Raw genomic sequence first — 23,739 nt, forward strand, 5'->3', positions numbered from 1 at the left:
TGGTTTGTCTTCCAAACTGTTAGTTCATCTGTATTTCTTCAGAGTGTATCCAGCTGAAGGACTGCATCTTCACTTCCTGGCTATCTGGTGTAGCGGATACGCTTGGTCTTTGGAATTCCAGAGGAGATGGCAAGTCAGATAAGAAACATCATTCATTGTTAACCTTTTTATTGATCTCTCATTAATAATGTAGAATGTGAAACTCGTATTATTCATAATCGTACACATGAAATGTAACACATATCCTCACTATGACATATATTTTTAATATCTAGAGCACATTTCACATATAGTTTGAATTAACGGTAACTCATTTATTGGTTTAAAGGTATTATCTTGATTATTGCTCATGTCCTATTGGATGGCTCATGGTGAGAGGCGGATCGTGTTTGCGCACACAATATCATATGTTTTGATTTGTTTTAATAAACAGCGTCTCCCCTTTCCCCTGAGGACAAAGGGAGAGTAATCAGATTACTAAAAATCTCCTGGCCAGATAAAAGGCCAGACAATGCCTATCATCGGTCTCTTTAACACCTTCATCTTCTCCAGAATGCCTCGTCTTTTAACTTTATCCTTTGAAGTTTCTTTGTTTCGGCGTTCTTCTTTTGCTAGCTTATTCTTTCCATTTTTGCTACTTATTGTAGGCATTGCTAACTTTCCATACAAGCCTGAGCTTACACTTTTTGATCTGTTTTTGCTCATGAAAAGTAACTGAAATCAGTTTTTCCTTTTTTCTAAATTTCACCATATCGGCTCTCAAGCTTCAACATCTGTTTTATTACTTGGCTAACGCCGACTAAACCCGGAACAAGGGCCACCTTTAATCAAGTGACTTTTCATCCACCCTGAAGAGCTCATTCGGAATTATAAATTCAGAATTAACTCATTCAGAATTAAAGTATTGTGCTTCGTGTTTACATGGAAATATTCATTCTGAATTAAGGTTTACATGGCCCTTTAACGCTTGGGCGTTGGAAAGGATTCTTATTGGACAGGGAGTGGACGTGACGTATCCCTGTTTACTGGAAGAAAACAAACTCGATTTGCCACAGCATTTCTTTTCCCGAACAACATGGAGGAACAACTAATGAGCATGCTTTTTGCTTTGCTTTCGTTTTGAAACAGCAACCCGACAATGGCGTACTACTTCTGTTGAAGTTGCAAGAATGTGCTCGCAGAATGTATACGTTGCTACGTCCTCGGTACGTGAGGAGCCAACCCTGCACAGAATGACCGGAATGAACTAAAGCAGAATTAACTGTATGAATAGAACGTACACAGGAATTAGTTTATTCGGAATTAACTTTTTAATTCGGAATTAAGTGTTTACAAGGAGATTTTGAAGCAGAATTAACTTTAATTAAAAAAAAATCGAAATAAAGAGGAATTAAAGGTCTCATGTAAACTTATTGAGTGAGAGGGAGAGAAACAGAGGCCATGCTACAGTGAGAACAAGATGAAAATGGAGTTGTGGGGCACTGAGAGACAGAGAGAGAGAGAGAGAGAGGAAGCTGCTATAATCCTCTGACTATAAGCTGGAGCATCAGGGCAAGGCAGTCTCAATGTGAAGAATGGGAGATGAAACGCTGCCCTCATCCTCCGCTCTGATACCAGATGGAGAATCCTTCAGTCTGAGCAACAGCAACCGGAAGGATGACTCGTCCTCTCTCCCTCTGCTCCCTCCTCCTCTCGGCTCACACTCTCAGTCTCACAGCTGGTATGTAACTGACCTACAGCAAGCTGCTTCTTTTTAGTAACTCTGCACTGTTAGGATAATCTGAAGAATGGCATAGGAAAAAATTTACAGTACGTTTCAAGGTTGTATAAAGCTACATCAAGTAATTAAAGGTGTCTGTCTGAAGGTAAAGGTAAGCTTGCTTTTTGATTCTGTGTTTAATGCTGTTGGTGTTTGCTTCAGGATCATATTTTGTTCATTTTATCATTGCATTTCTAACACTGGTTAGAATTGATACTTTGACAGCCAGCTTACCAATGCACTGAGAGTGCTTCATTTTATTTCCATACCCTTTCATACAAGTTTTAGTCACATAACTGATAGCAACTCATTATTACTCCGCTAAAGAATGGCAGTTATGTGACAACTGCCGTACGTTTGTCTGTGAATCTGTCTGTGTGAAACATTACTCAAAAACAGACAAACAGATTTGGATGAAATTTTCAGGGAAAGTCAGAAATGACACAATCAATCAATCAAATTTTATTTATAAAGCACTTTCCAACAGCCAAAAGGAGCACAAGGCACTTAACAGAGTAAAATAAAATAAATAAGTAAACGCATTTAAGAAACGCACAGTTCTAAAAGAAGCTAAGCGTCAAACATTACACGGAACAAGTGCGTTTTCAGACAGCATTTAAAAACATTTAATTCTGAAATAGACTGTAAATGCAATGGAAGAGAGTTCCAAAGCTTAGGGCCAAGAACGGCAAAAGAGCAGTCACCATACTTTTTATATCTTGCCCTGGGGACAACCAAGGAGGTGTGGCTAGACGAGTGTAGAGTCCTGGCAGGTTGGTAAATTGCCAACAGCTCTGAGATGTAGGCAGTGGCACACCCGTTTATGGCTATAAACACGAACAACAGGACCTTGTACTGGACTCTAAAGCGCACCGGAAGCCAGTGGAGTGCTTGAAGGACCGGGGTGATGTGCGAGTATTTTGAGGAGTTGGAGATGAGACATGCTGTTGCGTTTTGAACCAACTGAAGTTTATGGAGGAGTGAGTGATTAAGTCCAGCGTAAAGGGCATTAAAATAATCAATCCTCGAGCTGATGAAAGCATGAGCAGCCTTTTCCAAATCTGCCCGGAAGAGGAATGGCTTAACCCTGCTCAGGAGCCTTAGTAGGAAAAAGCTCGCCCTCACAACTGAACTGATCTGCTTCTCAAAGTTAAGTCCCTCGTCAAAAATGACACCCAGATTCCTCACAGCAGGAGCAAATTGTGATGTGGATGAACCAAAATCAGGAGAACTACGGATTGGGTCAGGACTGAAGAGAATGTAGTCAGTCTTTCCCTCATTCAAATGGAGGAAGTTCTGGGACAACCACTGTTTGACAGAGTGGAGACAGTTATTGAGAGGGTCTAGCACAGAGTGATCATTATGGACAACCTGAAGATAGATTTGGAGATCATCAGCGTCGAAATGAAATTGGATGTTGTGACTGGAGATGAGTTGACCAAGTGGCAGCATATACAGTGAAAACAAAATGGGACCAAGAATGGAGCCTTGAGGCACTCCAGACGAGAGAGGAGCAGCAGAAGAGGGAAAATCGTTTATATGTACTGCAAAAGACCTGTTTGAGAGATATGAGGAGAACCAGCTGAGAACTGAACCCTACAGTGTGTTGAAGTCGGGAAATGAGGATGGTATGATCCACAGTATCTGTTAGGGTTGTGTGAAGGAGCTCAAGTGCAGGAAATAACAGACGGAAGGTAAGATGTTAAAAGGAGATTTATTCTCAACTCAAAAACTACAAATCCCAAGTAGGGGACTACAATCTCGAATTACTCAACTCAGAACTACAAATCCCATGTGAGGAACAACCAGCAACTTATTCTCAACTCAAAACTACAAATCCCATGTGGGGAACTACATTCATTATTCAGGAAGAAACCTCTTAAGATAACACAGCGCAGACTAGCGGATCGAAGGTCAAATATCAATATGGCTAAATACAAACTCCAAAGTTCTCAAGAAGGTTCTGATTCTTACGAAGGTCCAAAAGGTCTAACTCAAATTAATCAAACAATGGTCTTAGCTTTCAACAACGAACAAATAATTCTAAGTTCCAAAACTTTACGCAAGCTAGGATGCTCGGACTGGGTTCCTGCGGTGGAGAGCAGCTTGCTCAATGGTTGGAGCGGCTGGAGAATGTTGCCAAAGGTAGTTGAACTGACACCAGGCTTCAGGAGCTACACAGTCGAGTTTCCTCTAGTTGAAGACAGGCAGAGTAGTATGGTGGTGATCCAAGACGATAAACAGTTAGAAGCAGCTGGTCCGGGAACTGAGATAGAAGAGAGGAGAATGGAGTTAGTTCAAGCCATGCTATCGTTAGAGGTGTGAATGGCTGGCTGAGCGTCTTTACAGGTGGAGTTACAATCCGGCACTGAGGAGAGGGAGGAAGCTCCTTAAAAGTCCGAGCAGTTCGAATCTGATTGGAAGACACCAGCTGCTTCAGCGTCACTTGATCACAATGATGAGATAAGGAACACCTGTTGCCACTCTAGCCTGTCAAGCCACTCCTAGAAGGGAGAAAGATAGAGGGAGAGAGGGAGAGAGGGAGAGAAGCACATAGCAACACTAACTAGGACCAGCTGTAGCTGGCCTGACAGTATCAAAGGCAGCGGTTAGATCAAGCAACACCAAGACGACAGAACTTTTGTTGTCCAGAGCTGCCAAGATGTCATTGTGGACTCTCAACAGTGCAGACTCAGTGCTATGTCTTGACCTGAAGCCTGATTGAAATTTGTCCACAATACCATTAGAATTAACGTGAGACTGAAGCTGTGAAAAAGCAAGCTTCTCCATCAGTTTGGACAAAAAAGGCAGGTGAGAAATAGTATTGAAATTAGACAAAAGGGAGGGATCCAGGCTGGGTTTTTTGAGCAGTGGTTTGATAATTGCACGCGTGAGAGCAGCTGGCACAATACCCAAACTAAGACAGCTGTTGATGAAGGAAACGAGGCATGGGCCTAAGATGTCAATGGCCTCCTTCATAATCTGAGCAGGGACAGCGTCTAGCGCACAGGTAGTAGACTTCAACTCTTGGACAGCTTTTTTGAGGTCCACATTGTGCAGCAGGAGTGGATGTAAAAGCTGTATGAACACGTGTGACCAAGGACCAATGTTCCCTCTAAATTTTCATGAGTCTGAGCAAACACACAAACTCACTGAGCGGTCCCTTGGACCACTGTGAGCAACATCAACAGGGTTCTCGTCAGCGCATTTCAGCATAATGGCCTGTTACACTGTCTAACGGGCCGTTACGCTGTCGTAATGGCCCGTTACGCTGTCAGTTTAAAAGATTACGCTGTGATTAGGACCGCTACGCTGTTATTTTGACAGATCAGGGTTCTCGCCAGCACATTTCAAAGATTACGCTGTTGTTATGAGAGTGTGTGGCTCCGTCATGAGAGAGGGAGAGAGAGCAGCGTGTGTGTGTGGGAGAGAGGGGGAGAGCAAGATGTCCAAGCGACCTTGAATGCAGCGCAAGCAAGAGAGACAGCAGTTGGTTCGGTAGAGGAGGAGAAAAGGTGTGTAGTTGCCGGGTTGGTGGTACTGTGCGGTTCAGCCACTGCTGATAGACAATAAAGGCTGCAGTGTTCTTCGATACGGCTGGGCTCCTGTGTCTTTGCCTCTACGGCTGCTGAGGAAGTGAAGGGGGTTAACCCTGGGCTTCCTGACCACGGTCGGGGGCCGAACAGGAAGGGTTAACACTGTGATTAGGGCCGCTGTGCTGTTATTTTGACAGATAACACCGTGTGCGTTTGTTTTTATCGACTGGGTGCCTATCTAGGTTAATTTATGTCTCTCCACCTCAGCCGTACTTTCTTGTCGATTTACCCGTTCCCGTCTATTGCGTGCACGCGCGCGCATGCACGTTCCCATCTATTGCACGTGCCTGCATGTGTGGGAGGACCTGCCGTTACGCTGAAAAAAAATCTTGGTGAGAACCCTGATCAGGCATGTGCACTGTGGTCACGCCAGCATCGCATCCATCCAAGTTACATGGTTTGTTAAAAGAACCAAACTACAGCATTTACATTTCTGTTAAAACACTTTGTCAACAGGAGCCAGTTGAAGGCTGCAGTGATTTTGGTGACACTACAATGTATAAGAGTGAAGTTATTGAATATTTTTGTCTCTCTTTGCTGTTGCAGACGGTCCCTGTTCACTCCATAGACACCCGTGTTATTTCTGCAGCTTGAAAGACAGCTACTTTTGATAAAACTGGGCTTGCAGCAAATTGTGTGCCTTACAGCAATGGGAAAGAGGCATCATTTATGTTTTTGACAACTGATATCTAACGAGTTATAGATGCTGGAAGTCTGAATCTGTGAATATCTTTCCAACTTTACTGAACTTGGGGCCACTACCACCCAAGGAGTGGTGTATTTAATTTTGAAAAAAGCATTTAGCCATACTTAAAGCTTTAAGTGCTTTATTAATGCGGAACTAAGCATTTTGTATTCTTTTATGATAACAGGTTATGTCTGAAAAGAAGTAGTATCATTTTAAACAGTGAAACCATACTAATAAAATGTAATGGCCAACCAGTGTGCAATACTGGATTCTGCAAAAACAAACAACTGAATGCAGAATACTGTACAAATGAATTATCTACAGATATTTTTTCATCTATATCTAAATCCTATTTTAACACAGTTAATGTATTAACTCATTTATGTGTGTATGCATGTATTTATTTATTTATTTATTTAGTCTGTTAACATATCAGAGTTTCGAGTGAGTTTTCCTTTAGATAGGCAAAGGCCATTTATTGATCACATATAGGCTATCAAATAAATGTTTATTAAAAACTAAAAAGCATTTAAATAAAACTTAGGAATTTATTGAGTCACTAAAATACTGTAGAGTCTACGGCCACATCAGCATGATTATAAGCATCCTTTGGTAAATTCACAAACATATATTGGAGGAAATCCAGCTTATCTCATCATGATGTCCCTTACCATATGGACTTCAGGAGATGATTGTAGATGAAAAATTGTGACCTGCTGGTTGGGTCCTCTCTATTCTCATGTTTCTTACATGTTTGTCTCCTGATGCTGCTTTACTTCAGCCAGTCCATGAGCAACAGAAAACACAGTTTTTCTTGTACACATTGCCAGGGGTTCGAGTCTTCCCACTCAAATGTTTTTACTTCTTTGGACGTGGTGGAGTTACGGGTGTAGACATTTTTAAATGCGCAGAACAGTGCGCAGCAGCATCTGTAACCAGGCAACTCGCGACAGGACCATAGGACCGGGCACACAGAGAAGCATAGATATATATATAGAAGACTAGATACGCTAGCGCGATGTTGCAGCCGGCTAAGTTGGCTGCACATAAGGACGTCTGTAAATGATGTTGATTAGCTGCGTAAATACCTACGTGAATCACATCATTGGCTTGAGCAGTCAGTCACAGGTCACTCCCTGACTCACATTGAAAAATAGTATAGAATGAATTGTTATGAATTTATTTTATTTTCAATTTAGGTTGGGGTTTTTTTGTGCGCAGCGCAGATTTTCTGTGCACTGAGACTGTGTCAGGAGTGCGCAATTGCTCACGTGCGGAGCTTAGAGGGAACAGTTCCAAGGACCAAGTGATTAGATTTTTGCATTGATGCAGCTTATAATCTGGATCTACGGATTTGTTAAAGATTTCCCATTGGGAGATATAGGTGCCGGCACAGTGTCGCTGTATTCATGAGGTGAACATTATGTCAGCTGACAATCACATGATTGCGATCCTACTACAAATTGACTGTGATTTATCAGTTGGAAATCATACAAGAAGCAATTGATTAAACTGTGGGGTGTTTCTAAGCCCCATCAATTCCTGCCGCCCGCTACATATTTAGGCCATGCAATGTAGCAAACCCCAGCCAGAAGCTCCTGATGTTTCACAAATCCTTTATTTATGTTCAGCCGTCAGACTTATTTTGAACACAAATTCACCTTTCTGTCCTTCACTCCTTTCTTCAGGAAACACCGTAAGAGCTTGTCCCCATTCCAGCTAGATGCTTCTAAGTTTATACACATGCTTGGCTAGACAGCAACAGCTTGGAATTGTTTTCTTTCATCTCTACGTGAATTTTCGGGCTTTTCGCCAGCATCTTTGTCATGTCAAGAAACCCCTTCTTAGACAAACGATTCCTGTGCTGCTTGAATGGTGACAAAATAAAAGTCCATAACATTAAAATTCACCTTCAAAATAAAAGCATGGAAGGAACGGATATTTTAACACTAGAAAACAAAGGCTTGCCAAAAATGATGAACTGATCAACAGACTTTTATAGCAGTAATTTACACGCAATTCGGTATTAATACATAACATGCACATGCATAACACATGCCTGTGCTCAGCGCAAGGTCATTTTTTATTAAAGATTTCATCTGTCGGAAATGATACGTCAACTGAGCAACATTGGCGGAGTACTGCGCTCTCTGTGTGCTTTGCTAGTTTCTACTGGATTTATTTTATTCAGCGGTGTAATACTGGTGCCATGATAGTGTTTTTGAATATTTTGAGTAACAGTCAGAAAGAAAGAAAGAAAGAAAGAAAGAAAGAAAGTCATGGTGGGTTAGGAAATCTATGTGCAGACACAAGAGCTGGCAGAGACTTATTCAGGTACAAAACAAGATGGGGACCCCCAAGTTCTGGAGCAGGAGTGACCATTGCTGACGGCTTTGCAGCTCCTTCCTTACCTATGTAGGATTTCTCTTTCTGTGTAGGGTTTTCTCCACCAATTAAAACCGTAAGATTATAATAATGTTTCTCCACCAATATTAATGTAGGGTTAATGTTTGCTCAAATGGGGTTAAGGGTTTTATACAGAATTATTATATAGTCTACCTGATATTTGACCAACAAAGTATTTAGATTAGACAAGTATAATAATTAGCATATGAAACACTTTTTGTTGTGCTGTCAAGAAGAGCTTCAGGAATTGTAAGGGGAATTATTTAGCATTGACAAGTTATGTATAAAATTGAGGTAGCTCGAAACTATACAAGTTAGGGACCAAAATGTGAACAATAAAACAATTGAGGCACTTAACTTATATTTATGTACATTTATTAAACTAAACAATAACAACAACAATAACACACGAACAACAACAACACAAAACAAATAAGATGGTGAGATGTGAATGATGGGAAAAGGAAGGAAGAGATCACAATATTTCAATGTAATTTGTTAGTCTTTGAATTTTATCTTTGGAAAGATAATTTGAGAAAGTTGCACCAAGTTCCAGTGACTGAAAGGTACTTGCGTGCCCGTGATGATGATGATGAGGATGAGGATGATGATGATGATGATGCCTCGGTTGATAGGCCGGTCAGCCTTTGCTGATGTGGGTCGGAACAACGGTGGACAGAGTGGAGCCTCGGAGTCTGGATTGTTCTCAGGTAGGAGAACTCTGATGGTAAAAGGAGGACTTATAGAAAAGAGGACTCTTGATGGTAAAAGAGACTCAGGGTGGTAAAAGAGTTCTCCCAAAATGGTAAAAAGGAACTCCTGACTGCGACGGTGAATGAGGACTCAAAATGCTGCTTTCAGATGTGGTCTTTTAAAGTGGGCCTTGGCATATCATTAACTCAGCAGGGGTCTGGTACATCCTCTGTCAGGGAGGGCTGAGGTCCAGATGTCCCTCACAGAGTTACATTTTCAGGTAATTTCTGTAACTTTCCAAAATATTGAAATTTGGTGAACATGGTTTACCTAGGTGCATTACTGAGAGATAGCTGATTAAAATGATACCAATTATGATCATATGTGACTAGCAGACATGTTAAAATTATATTGATACCAAAACAAATAAAACCGAGGATTCAAGACAAGGCAAGATATAGGTTGACCATGAAGTTATTAGAAAGTTCACTTGTTCTATGAAATGGATATATATAAAATGAGTTTAGTCCAGAATTGTGGGATGATTGTCTTTGTTGGTTCTGACTTGAGTTCAGAGTTCCTTGTCAGTGAATGGAATGTCTTTGAAGTTTTCATCCAGGTTCCTGAGCTCCCCCTTCAATGGCTCAGGAATCAGTCAGAATGCGTATTGGTGGCCATTTGGTCCTGATAGTGCGTAGGGGTTTTGACCAGTCTGTGTAGGGGCATCCTTTAAAGTTTGATCTGTTGCTCTCCTGTTGATTTGTCCCTTTGCATCTTCGAGCCAAATGTGGAAAATGTCTTTGTTTGCAGTGTCTTGGCGTCTCAGCTCCACTGATCAAAGCAAGCCTCATCTCTACTGTAGCTGTGAAGGTGTTAAATCTGTTCTTGTCCTGTTCCACCGTGTAATTATGGCTGGTGGATCCTACACCTAAGTTTATTTGCCATAACAACACTCTTACTCTGAACTTAACCATGTTCCCAAATATCATCGGAACAAAGTGCAAAAATGTTGTCAGTAAACATTAAACATAATACCACTCCAAGTCCAAGGTGCTGCAGAATCGCTCAAAATCCACCTTTGTGTTTGGTTATGTGATTGCACCAAGGTGGGGGAAGACAGCAAATTTTTGAACCAGGGTCCTCTATGAAGTTAGTCTGGCAAAGGTGGATTGAACAGAAACAAGTGGCTATTTTGAAGCTCAGAAAGCACCAAAATTAAAGGATTTTATTTGTTTTGAAAAATTTTCAGTGATGTGAAGAATATGGGTACATATAACAATATTGGTATTACCATAAATCCAGCAGCTGCAGTCTATTTTCATGCTCCTGCTGAAAACACATATTTTGAAAGGGAGTTCAGATGTTTATGCAGCCTGGTAAGCACAGAGTTACCTAATGCTGCTAGGAGATTTTTTTTTTTTTTCCGTAGGGATAAAAAGTCCATTGTCTGACTCTGACCCATATTGCTCAAGGTAATCTGTACTTTCAAATGATTAAATGTTTGTGGCTGTTCAAACCACAAAGTGCAGGGATGTTAATCCCAAAGCTCAATTCACAGATTTTCTATCTCTGATCATAGGAGCTTCTGTCTAGATTTAGGATTATGAGTGACCCTCTCCTCCTACTGCTTGAAACCACAAAGCTGAGGCAGTTGGGTGTCCTCCCACTGCACATTATTCTCCTTAAAGATCCTTTTATTGACATACAAAATATCTCTGAGGCATCGATGCACAGACATTGGACCTCTGGGGGTGTCCTGTGGTGTTGTAGATGTTTGCAGTTCATTCTTTGGGTCCTGTGGTTTGTACTGTGGGACCTCCATGGATCAGGCTCAGTTTTCGAGCTCACTCTATTTTCTTTACTTGCAGCTTTTTCATGAAATGCTGAAAACATATAATCAATTCCTTTCATCTTCCAAATATTAGTTGAACTCATTTTCTAGAGCAAAGATAAAAATAAAATGCAGAAAATCCTACAATATATTTAGTTGAAAATAAGATCCCATGGCAACATAATTTGAAGTAGAGGTATTTATTCAGGGCTGCACAGTGGAGTAAGTGGTTAGCACTTTCGCCTTGCAGCAAGAAGATCCCCGTTTCAAATCCCGGGGTGGGCCTGGGATCTTTCTAACATGGAGTTTGCGTGTTCTCCCTGTGCATGCGTGGTTTTTCTCCGGGCACTCCAGCTCCCTTCCACAGTCCAAAAATATGCTGAGGTTAATTGGTAATTCTAAATTGTCCATAGGTGTGAATGTGAGAGTGATTGTTTGTCTGTATATGTAGCCCTGTGACAGACTGGCGACCTGTCCAGGGTGTCCCCTGCCTTCGCCCGAGTCAGCTGGGATAGGCTCCAGCACCCCCTGCGACCCTGGTGAGGATAAAGCGGTATATAGAGAATGGATGGATGGATGGTATTTATTCATGCCCAGTTCCAGACACAAAATTTTGAACATCGTAGTGACTCCTTGTTGGGGCTGTTCTGAGACTTTGATCAACATGAAATTCTCCCATCGGTCTCAATGATTACTGTGTTTGTTGCAAGCACCTGGTGCTTAAGTAATAAAAACACTTCAGGTGCAAGCTTGCAATTGTGTAGTTAGCCACCACAGACATTGATATCCATAAACAATTGGCTTGGTGTGGCTAAAATGTTTGTGGTTTTACAAAGAATTATGTGCTGGAACTGATAAACAGAAAAGAAATGAATGATCTTAAGCAATAAGGTGTTACACCAACTTCTGTACTGTCATTCAGTTGGTGTAAAAAGCTTTAAGGTCAATTCATGCTTTCTGCACCCCTGTACAGTGCATCCGGAAAGTATTCACAGCGCGTTACCTTTTCCACATTTTGTTATGTTACAGTCTTATACCAAATCGGATTCAATTCATTTTTTCCCTTAAAATTCTACACACAACACCCCATAATGACAACATGAAAAAAGTTTTTTTGAGATTCTTGAAAATTTATTAAAAATAAAAAACTAAGAGACCACATGTACATAAGTATTCACAGCCTTTGCTTAATACTTTGTTGATGCACCTTTGGCAGCAATTACAGCCTCAAGTCTTTTTGAATATGATGCCACAAGCTTGGCACACCTATCTTTGGGCAGTTTTGCCCATTCCTCTTTGCAACACCTCTCAAGCTCCATCAAGTTGGATGGGGAGCGCCGGTGCACAGCCATTTTCAGATCTCTCCAGAGATGCTCAATTGGATTCAAGTCCGGGCTCTGGCTGGGCCACTCAAGGACATTCACAGAGTTGTCCTGAAGCCACTTCTTTGCTATCTTGGCTGTGTGCTTAGGGTCGTTGTCCTGCTGAAAGATGAACCGCCGCCCCAGTTTGAGGCCAAGAGCGCTCTGGAGCAGGTTTTCATCCAGGATGTCTCTGTACATTGCTGCATTCATCTTCCCCTCTATCTTGACTAGTTTCCCAGTTCCTGCTGCTGAAAAACATCCCCACAGCATGATGCTACCGCCACCATGCTTCACTGTAGGGATGGTATTGGCCTGGTGATGAGCAGTGCCTGGTTTCCTCCAAACAAAATGCCTAGCATTCACACCAAAGAGTTCAATCTTTGTCTCATCAGACCAGAGAATTTTTTGCTGATGGTCTGAGAGTCCTTCAGGTGCCTTTTGGCAAACTCCAGGCGGGCTGCCATGTGCCTTTTACTAAGAAGTGGCTTCCGTCTGGCCACTCTACCAAACAGGCCTGATTTGTGGATTGCTGCAGAGATGGTCGTCCTTCTGGAAGGTTCTCCTCTCTCCACAGAGGAACGCTGGAGCTCTGACAAAGTGACCATGGGGTTCTTAGTCACCTCTCTGACTAAGGCCCTTCTCCCCCGATTGCTCAGTTTAGATGGCCGGCCGGCTCTAGGAAGAGTCCTGGTGGTTCCAAATGTCTTCCATTTACGGATGATGGAGGCCACCGTGCTCATTGGGACCTTCAAAGCAGCAGAAATTTTTCTGTACCCTTCCCCAGACTTGTGCCTCGTCACAATCCTGTTTCGGAGGTCTACAGACAATTCCTTTGACTTCATGCTTGGTTTATGCTCTGACATGCACTGCCAACTGTGGAACCTTATATAGACAGGTGTGTGCCTTTCCAAATCATGTCCAATCAACTGAATTTGCCACAGGTGGACTCCAATTAAGCAGTAGAAGCGTCTCAAGGATGATCAGTGGAAACAGGATGCACATGAGCTCAATTTAGAGCTTCATGGCAAAGGCTGTGAATACTTATGTACATGTAATTTCTTTGTTTTTTATTTTTAATAAATTTGCAAGACTCTCAAAAAAACTTTTTTCATTTTGTCATTATGGGGTGTTATGTGTAGAATTTTAAGGGAAAAAAATAATTGAATCCGATTTGGAATAAGGCTGTAACATAACAAAATGTGGAAAAAGTGAAACGCTGTGAATACTTTCTGGATGCACTGTATGTACTGGCAAGGGAACATGTGATGTAAATGTCATCATCCAACCCACAAGGCATGTAATGGAGAGGGAAAAAAACATTTTTTATACAAACGCATGGTACGAGAAGAGACTTTACGAGGAGATTCTCATGATTCACATCTTTATGATTCATTTTTAAAATAGTTTTAATTAAAAGTAGCCGCTGCTGAACTCCAGAGGAGCTATGTTTGTACATGTCCTTTCTCTGAGTGTCCCTGGTCCCAGAACTAGATACTTCTGATCTGTAGTTGCTGTCGCACCTACTGGCTTAGTCTCCGTCATGTCCACTGTGGGATGCTACTGCTGACTTTCCTCCAGCCCACTGCTTCCAGCTGCCCATTTCTACCAATCTACTTTGCATCGCCCTTACTACACTTGACATGCTCATCTACACACTGTTTGCATCTTACTACCAGCTATATATGTAGTATATTTAAGGCCAGAGCCTTACACCATAACAGTAAACTCATGAATCAATTTCAATGTTGGCTTCTACTTTGTATGTGTCATCTATGTTACTCTGATCATGCATGTATCAAATTCTGTGTTATATGTTTCCTTGTCCCCCACCCCTTTCTTCTCCTGTCCCTCTCCCTCCTCGTCTACCTCTTCTGTCCCTCACAACCCACTGGTCATGAGGTTTCTTCCCATTAAAAGGGAATTTTTTCTTGCCACTATCGTCTTAGGGCTTGATCTGGGGGTTCAGGCATATGGATTCTGTAAAGTGTCTTGAGATAATCTGAACTGTAATTAGCACTATATCACTAAAATTTAATTGAAATTCGATTGGCTTCAGGAAGAATCACTCATAGGATGCTTTAGCCCAATCTGTACGAAGCTGCTGATTCTTTGTGTGTTTTTGTGTTCCATGTGGACACGTAGCCACCAGTGTGACTCCACTGAAGCATGAACAGAGCAGCTCCACAGTCTGCTACTCGATCTGCACATACAGGCATGGAAACCATAAATTGGACTTAAGGGAAGGATGCAGCTTCATTGTTCATTCAATGCCATTTTACAGTGATGGGTTGAATTGTTATAATGGAGCATTTGTAGGGAGGGAAGATTTGTTTCTATCTCAAGCAAGCCTAGGGCAGTTTGAGCCCCTGCATTGGAAAGAAAATAATAGTTTTGTTAATAAACTTGAACAACCTCTGGAGAGTATTATCTCTTTGGAGTTTGAACCCAATAAATCAAAATAAAACAAACAAAAAAGTCAGAAAATAAGTCTTTTGGTGGTTAATCACACAGCTACAAGCTTGTGCCTTAAGTTTTTTAAACACCAAAGAACCAGATTTCTTACAACAAACATCTTAATCATTTAGGCAGATAAATTTCATGCTGATCAAACTCACAGAAGAGCCCCAGTTATGAGTCACTACTGATCTAAAGAAAAGTGAATTTGGGGGGACTGGAACTGGGAATGATAACATATGTGCCATTGCAACATTGTTTAGTCTCCACAGGATCTTATTTTTAGCTAGATATATTGCAAGACGTTTTGTGTTTTTTTCCCTTCACTTAGGAAAATTACTTTAAAGGGGAACTTGGGTTTTTTTTCAACCTGGGGTCTGTTTTCATACACACGTGGACAAAATTGTTGGTACCCCTCAGCTAAAGAAGGAAAAACCCACAATTCTCACTGAAATCACTTGAAACTCACAAAAGTAACAATAAATAAAAATGTATTGAAAATTAAATAATCAAAAACAGCCATTACTTTTGAATTGTTGATTAACATAATTATTTAAAAAAACAAACTAATGAAACAGGCCTGGACAAAAATGATGGTACCTCTATAAAAGATTGAAAACTATTTGACCAGAGTGACATGATTAACTCAGGTGTGTCATTTAATTGACATCACAGGTGTTTCCAAACTCATAATCAGTCAGTCTGCCTATTTAAAGGGAGACAAGTAGTCACCCTGCTGTTTGGTGAAAAGCTGTGTAGCACACTGAACATGGACAACAGAAAGCGAAGGAGAGAACTGTCCCAGGACATCCGAAAAAAAATTATAGACAAACATCTTAAAGGTAAAGGCTATAAGACCATCTCTAAACAGCTTGAAGTTCCTGTGACAACAGTGGCTCATATTATTCAGAAGTTCAAGACCCACGGGACAGTAGCCAACCTCCCTGGACGTGGCCGCAAGAGGAAAATTGATGACAAATTGAAGAGACGGATCGTTGGAATTGTATCCAAAGAGCCCAGAGCAACCTCCAAAGAAATTAAAGGTGAACTCCAAGGCCAAGGTACATCAGTGTCAGATCGCACCATTCGTCGTTGTTTGAGCCAAAGTGGACTTCATGGGAGACGACCAAGGAGGACACCACTGCTGAAAAAAACTCATAAAAAAGCCAGACTGGAATTTGCAAAAATGCATGTTGACAAGCCACAAAGCTTCTGGGAGAATGTCCTTTGGACAGATGAGACCAAACTGGAGCTTTTTGGTAAGGCACATCAACTCTATGTTCATAGACTCAAAAACCAAGCATACGAAGAAAAGAACACTGTCCCTACGGTGAAACATGGAGGAGGCTCAGTAATGTTTTGGGGCTGCTTTGCTGCATCTGGCACAGGGTGTCTTGAAAGTGTGCAAGGTACGATGAAATCTGAAGACTATCAAGGCATTCTGGAGAGAAATGTGCTGCCTAGTGTCAGAAAGCTTGGTCTCAGTCGCAGGTCATGGGTCTTCCAACAGGACAACGATCCAAAACACACAGCCAAAAACACCCAAGAATGGCTGAGAGAAAAGCGTTGGACTATTCTAAAGTGGCCTTCTATGAGCCCAGATCTGAATCCCATAGAACATATGTGGAAGGAGCTGAAACATGCCATTTGGAGAAGACACCCATCAAACCTGAGACAACTGGAGCTGTTTGCTCATGAGGAGTGGGCCAAAATACCTGTTGACAGCTGCAGAACGCTCATTGACAAATACAGAAATCATTTAATTGCAGTGATTGCCTCAAAAGGTTGTGCAACAAAATATTAAGTTATGGGTACCATCATTTTTGTCCAGCCCTATTTCATTAGTTTTTTTTTTTAATAATTATGTTAATCAACAATTCAAAAGTGATGGCTGATTTTGATTATTTAATTTTCAATAAATTTTTATTTATTGTTACTTTGTGAGTTTCAAGTGATTTCAGTGAGAATTGTGGGTTTTTCCTTCTTTAACTGAGGGGTACCAACAATTTTGTCCACGTGTGTATGTCATTTCATACATGTGAGTGATGGAGAAATGAATTTTCGACATAACTCCAGTATTCAGCCAGGCAGGCAGCTTCGCAGCTCAGCTAGCAGCTCAGCTAGCAGCTCAGCTAGCAGCTCAGCTAGCGAAAAGTATGGGGTAACTTGCCCCCCCTCCGCGTCAAAGTCCGCCCTATCGTGCTCTTTTTCCCACGCTTGACCGGCACGGATGGTCTGAACGAGTGTCCCACAACATACGAGAGATGAGAAGTGAACGAAAACCTCCACATTACTTGTGATTGCTATTTGTTGTGGTCTGTATTCAAATCCAATTTTGGCGCGATTTTGGAACGAGATTTTCTTTCTAGCGTCCTGAGATTTGGATACAGACCACAACAAATAGTGATTACTCCTGATGTGCTTGACTGTGGAGTCTTTTATCTGACAGCAGGACTGACTCTGCCTTGAATTGTAAGAAATTTATAAGGAGAAAAGCAACTTGGCAGGATAGCCAAGCTTTAACTCCTCCAGCAAAGGTAACACAAGACATGCAATATTAAACAATGTAAAGTATACAGTCCTGCATAAAGGCTAAATCCCTAAATGATCGTTTCTGTTTTTGTCACATAAAAGAAAGGCATAAGCAGCCACAGGCGAGCTGAGGCTGACGAGACAGTGATATCACTTCTCAATATCTCATTTTACAAACCTTAATCTCGTTCTATAATATGCTTTCCCTCAGTGTAATGATTGCTTTCTGCTATTTACAGAGAACAATATGAAACAGTCATCATGTAGGAGTGCGGTTTATCAATGTTATTTGGTAATATGTGTTAATCCCTCTATCATATATGTGTGTGTGTGTGTGTGTGTGTGTGTGTGTGTGTGTGTGTGTGTGTGTGTGTGGGGAGAGAGAGAGACCAGAGCAAAGCAAATGACTGGCTCTTTGGATGAAAAGCTGCAGGGAGGATTAAGAGGAAAAACATGGGAAAAATAATCTGTAGCCAGGCTGATGTCATGCAGCACAGACCAGTGTTCTGGAGGTGAAGCTGACTGTGACGACAGAGGGCATTAGAGGGCCTCCCAGCAATGCCATACTGTTGCCCAGCAAGGTGCTTTTGGTCCCAATCCACATTTCAGAGGTCATTAGTTCACTCCATCCCGGCCTCACACACTCAAGACTGCAGGGTTAAATTTTGTAAGTGACTGATACAAATCTCCACAAGCACATATACTTGTTAATGTCAAAGAAAAATCATGGATTTGAGAATAATTATTTATATCAAATATGTGAAACAAATGAATTGAACATTTTTTTCATGTGGCAGTTTTTATTAAAAAAGTAACACTTCTGTTACCATGTTCCGTGAATTTTTCACATGTGAAATGTTTGAACCTTGCCTAAAGTACATTTACAGTCACAGAAAAAATTATTCGACCACCCTTGTTTTCTTCAATTTCTTGTCTATTTTAATGTCTGGTACAAACAAAGGTACATTTGTTTGGACAAATATAATGATAACAACAAACAGCTCATAAGAGTTTAATTTAAGAGCAGACATCTGGTCATTTTCCATGGATTTCTTGATAAGAACCAAAATCACTTAAGTTATTACATCAATAGTTATGGCATTGTACTGCCAAAAACAGAGCTTTTAGGCATTCCATGTTTTCTTTTCTGTCTGTTTTAGTCAGATGATGCACACAGGAGTTAGTACTTGATTGCATAACCAACTGTAGTCATGCGTCTTGACATGCTCTCCACCAGCTTCTGACATTGTTCTGGTGTCACAGCAGCCCATATATATATATATATATATATATATATATATATAGTTCCTAATAAAATTATAATAATTTTTTTTTAAAGCAAATCAGAGATTGTTGAGCAGAAGGCCTTTTCAATGAGATGGAATGACATCTAAAATCATTCTTTATTATAGGAGCCATGTCTCCCGTTCTCTCTTGCCAGGTTATTTGACTGTTTCCATTGAGCCTCTTCCTCCTGTCGTCATTGGAGACACAGTCACTCTCAGGTGCAACTTCCAGACAGATGGCAGCCTCAGAGAAATTGTGTGGTTTCGGGTGAGCACACAGGTGAATATAATGCAAGTGCTTCAAACTAATGGCTGATGGCATCATGCTATTATGCTCACAGTGACAATGCACTATATGAACTATCATAACTATTCTTCCAATCTAGAGCACAACAGAAGACACAACAATCATTTCTGCTCTCTGATTAATTATATTTTGTTTGCTTGATTTGATGTAAATGTGTTTGATTTAGTCACCTGTGTGAAAACTGCAAAATTGTGTTTATACATAAAATTATACACGACAGCTTTGTAAATCAGAGGAGCCAGAGAAAAAAAAACAAACTGTAAAGGTATAGCTGTTGGGCCCCTTTTTTTTTTGAAGTTTTTGCCGGTGAATTTTTCAGAGTTATTTTTTATGTCTTTGCTTTTGAAAGAAAGAAAGAAAGAAAGAAAGCTGACTAGATAAAAACTAACCTCTCTGTGTGAGTCTTCATCACTTCAAAAGGGGATCTGTCCTCCCCACTATCACTAACTTTTGATTAAGAGAAAGTTGTTGTGTTTCTGTATATAATACACTAGGGCCTCCACCTCACTATTTGAAATGCCCTGAGAGGACTTGTTGTATGTTATCGCTAGAATTTGACAGCATTTAAATTAAATTGAAGTGAATCATTAAACTAGTTCTGAATGTTAAAGATGCCACCAAAGTCCGTCTAATTTAATGTGATGCATATGATGCCACTGGTTAAGGACTGACATTAGTGTACTTGTAGGGGCTGATGAATGCATACATCAAGAATTATTACAGATACAGAATGTTTTAATTTGTCTATGTGCTATACCTAATGTACCTTTTAGGTAACTGAAGGAGGCAATGCCAAGCAAAAGATTTTCACCTTTGATGCCATGTTCAACACTAGCTTCTTTCACATAGAGGACAATCGCAGACGAGAGAATCTAGTCTACCAATCAAGAGTAAGGTGAGACTGTCCACTGCTACTGTACAAATTTTGTTATTTTCATAAGCTTTGTCCTTTGAAAGACATAAAGCTTAAGGTGATAATCACACATAAAGGTTTTAGCAGTTGGTGAGGGGAGGTGCGATGAGAGTAAGGGTCCACTAAGAACCTAAACCATTAAAAATTCTATAGTTTAAAAAAGACATTTTGATTAATTTTTCTAACTGTGTATACAAACAGACTTCCTGAGATCCAGCTGGAGGATGATGGCCTGTATGAGTGCCATGTGGGGATCTATGACAGAAGCTCCACAGACAAAGTGATTCTCGCCTCTGGCAGCATCATCCTTACTGTGATTGGTATGTAGTCATGTGGACACCATAGACATTTGTACTCATTTTTGTGACAATTTGCCCAATTATTTTTAAAACATTTTACTGTAGAAAAAATGGCACTGCCACAAGTGCGCAAGAAACACAGAGGGTCATCAAAGTAAGCAGGACTAATCCCTTGAAGGCCAAGAATATTTTCGTGTGGACTCATGTGATGGACTGATTGACCGACACTGTCATATCTAGGGCCACTATATTTCACAAAATGTATTCACTTGATAAAAGTAATGGTAGAAAAAATAAATGCTGAATAAACAATTGATATTGTTGAAATATTAACACTTGAAGGTGCTCCCACACTAGTTTCAGCTCAGATTCATCAGCAGTATATCTTCAGTGAATCCAAAGATTGTCCTAGTCTTCATAGCATTTTGTCTGCAGTGCCTCCCAAGACTATCTCTGTGGTGGCAGCCAACAGCCCGGCTCCATTCAGCCGCTATGAGGCCCAGAACTTCACTCTGATTTGTATTGTTACAGGAGCAAAGCCAGCGCCCATGGTAAGATACAGTCTTTTTAATGCTTATCTATCTTGATAGATGCCATCTGTCATTATTATTATTATTATCATTATTATTCTATTATCATTATTATTATTATTATATCTATGCTACAAAAGAAATCCTCATGATCTGTCCCTTCATGATCATGGGAACAACTTAAAAATCTTTTAGAAATCCTGATAGAGGGAAGCATGGTGCTGTTACGTTTTTTTTTCCCAGACTGAAACTGGCAGCACTGCGAGATTGAAAATGTTAGCACTTACAAAAAGAAAAAACAATTCCCTCCACTTAATGCGCCATGCTAACAATATTCTAAGTAATCATAACCTTGGTAACTGACAAAATGTACTTTAGGTATAAGCCTATAAATACAAGACCTTTTTTGATTTGTTCCTACTGTGTGGCAGAGCTACTTTCACTCAAACAAAGGACTATATAACGATCAGTCATAATATTATGACCACTGATAGGGAGAAGTCAATAACAATGATTGCCTCTTCATCATGGCACCTGTTAGTATGTTGGATGAATTTGGCAGCAAGTGAACATTTTGTCCTGAAAGCTGATATGTTAGAAGCAGGAAAAATGGGCGAGCGTAAGGACAGCTTCAAGTTTAACATGGACCAAATTGTGACGGCTAGACGACTGGGTCAGAGGATCTCCAAAACTGCACTTCTTGTGGGGTTTTCCCGATCTGCAGCAGTCAATTACCGTATTATCCGCACTATAAGGCGCACTTAAAAGCCTTTAATTTTCTCAAAAATCGATGGTGCCCCTTTTAACCCACTGCGTCTTATGTGTGCACTGAGTTCCAAAATCTGACTGTTGGACCAATTCCCGTCGACATAGGGACTTAATACTTACACTACACATGCTGGCAGCGATAAACCTACTAGAGAACATTACATAAAGCTATGTACAGTACTGACTATTGTCCGAGCTTTTGTGGAAGCCGGCATCATTGCTGGCATTGTCCCGCTCAGGTGGCGGTCGACGCTCCAGATGATACGGTCATTTCTCCAAGCCACACCGTCTGTCCAGTCACCCAGCACAGCCACGCTTCGTGGCCCCGGTCCCGACCAGCTCTACGCTCAGGCGTGCGCCGCACGCTCGTCCCGTCTGGGCTACCTGGTTGATCCTGCCAGTAGCATATGCTTGTCTCAAAGATTAAGCCATGGAAGTCTAAGTACACACGGCCGGTACAGTGAAACTGCGAATGGCTCATTCAATCAGTTATGGTTCCTTCGGCATCACCAGTGGCATGATCGTGGATGTGTGCAGGCAACAGCTGACCTCTGCCTCGTAATTAGCCTTAAGACGAGCTATAAAGATAAACATAGATATTATCATCAACGTATAGCATGCGTTTAACCGCAACATAGTGGATGCAAACGTAGTCAAAGCTAAGTAGCTAAGCTAATGCTAACACGTTCAGTGTTCAGAATCAAAACATCTCTAAAAATTACCTGCCTTCTCAAACGTTGTCGCCGTTGCCTGTGACAACAATGAAGACAGATAGCTAATCACAGCAGAGCTCATCTGAAGACCAAACGTCCAATAAGGTTCCTGTTTTTGTTTGCCATGTCCCTTCCGGGACTCCGTAGGAAAAAGTCTGAATATATGGAACAAAAGTCTGAACATTATATATCAACTTTCATTCAATATATATCAACTTTCATTATATATATATATCGACTTTCATTCAATATATATTGACTTTCATTCAATATATATCAACTTGCATTCAATATATTCGTACTTTCATCACATATATAATTTCCTAAACGGCATGCCATATACAGTGCCTTGTGAAAGTATTCGGCCCCCTTGAACTTTTCAACCTTTCGCCACATTTCAGGCTTCAAACATAAAGATATAAAATTTTAATTTTTTGTCAAGAATCAACAACAATTGGGACACAATCCTGAAGTGGAATGAAATTTATTGGATATTTTATACTTTTTTAACAAATAAAAACCTGAAAAGTGGGGTGTGCAATATTATTCGGCCCCTTTACTTTCAGTGCAGCAAACTCACTCCAGAAGTTCAGTGAGGATCTCTGAATGATCCAATGTTGTCCTAAATGACTGATGATGATAAATAGAATCCACCTGTGTGTAATCAAGTCTCCGTATAAATGCACCTGCTCTGTGATAGTCTCAGGGTTCTGCTTGAAGTGCAGAGAGCATCATGAAGACCAAGGAACACACCAGGCAGGTCCCAGATACTGTTGTGGAGAAGTTTAAAGCCGGATTTGGATACAAAAAGATTTCCCAAGCTTTAAACATCTCAAGGAGCACTGTGCAAGCAATCATATTGAAATGGAAGGAGTATCAGACCACTGCAAATCTACCAAGACCCGGCCGTCCCTCTAAACTTTCACCTCCAACAAGGAGAAGACTGATCAGAGATGCAGCCAAGAGGCCCATGATCACTCTGGATGAACTGCAGAGATCTACAGCTGAGGTGGGAGAGTCTGTCCATAGGACAACAATCAGTCGTACACTGAACAAATCTGGCCTTTATGGAAGAGTGGCAAGAAGAAAGCCATTTCTCAAAGATATCCATAAAAAGTCTCGTTTGAAGTTTGCCACAAGCCACCTGGGAGACACACCAAACATGTGGAAGAAGGTGCTCTGGTCAGATGAAACCAAAATCCAACTTTTTGGCCACAATGCAAAACGATATGTTTGGCGTAAAAGCAACACAGGTCATCACCCTGAACACACCATCCCCACTGTCAAACATGGTGGTGGCAGCCTCATGGTTTGGGCCTTCTTTTCTTCAGCGGGGACAGGGAAGATGGTTAAAATTGATGGGAAGATGAATGGAGCCAAATACAGGACCATTGTGGAAGAAAACCTGTTAGAGTCTGCAAAAGACCTGAGACTGGGACGGAGATTTATCTTCCAACAGGACAATGATCCAAAACATAAAGCCAAATCTACAATGGAATGGCTCACAAACAAACATATCCAGGTATCCAGGTGTTAGAATGGCCAAGTCAAAGTCCAGACCTGAATCCAATGGAGAATCTGTGGGCAGAGCTGAAGACTG

The 23,739-nt window shown here is 41.0% G+C and overlaps 1 protein-coding gene and 2 long non-coding RNA genes across 9 annotated transcripts in view; 2 read left to right on the plus strand and 1 right to left on the minus strand.

The window, feature by feature from the left end:
* Positions 1-23,739, minus strand: part of LOC110966929 (uncharacterized) — a 52,119-nt gene that overhangs the window by 22,326 nt on the left and 6,054 nt on the right. The gene's annotated exons all lie outside the window — the stretch shown is intronic.
* The window catches only part of LOC127534393 (uncharacterized), a 238,381-nt gene that overhangs the window by 19,443 nt on the left and 195,199 nt on the right, over positions 1-23,739 (plus strand). The window lies entirely within an intron of this gene.
* Positions 17-23,739, plus strand: part of LOC110966928 (immunoglobulin superfamily member 21-like) — a 119,651-nt gene continuing 95,928 nt past the window's right edge. For 4 of the 5 annotated variants that reach the window (XR_007942471.1, XR_007942470.1, XM_051949383.1 and 1 more), the window contains exons 1-5: positions 17-1,720; positions 18,765-18,889; positions 19,690-19,811; positions 20,031-20,149; positions 20,564-20,679. Coding sequence is in view for 3 of the 5 variants with exons in the window: in XM_051949383.1 (XP_051805343.1) it covers positions 1,657-1,720; positions 18,765-18,889; positions 19,690-19,811; positions 20,031-20,149; positions 20,564-20,679 (546 nt within the window). In the remaining 2 variants the exon portion in view is untranslated. The other variant, XM_051949384.1, reaches the window with a different exon arrangement.

The sequence above is a fragment of the Acanthochromis polyacanthus genome, chromosome 6 (genome assembly GCF_021347895.1).
Source record: "Acanthochromis polyacanthus isolate Apoly-LR-REF ecotype Palm Island chromosome 6, KAUST_Apoly_ChrSc, whole genome shotgun sequence".
NCBI classification, from domain to species: Eukaryota; Metazoa; Chordata; class Actinopteri; family Pomacentridae; genus Acanthochromis; species Acanthochromis polyacanthus.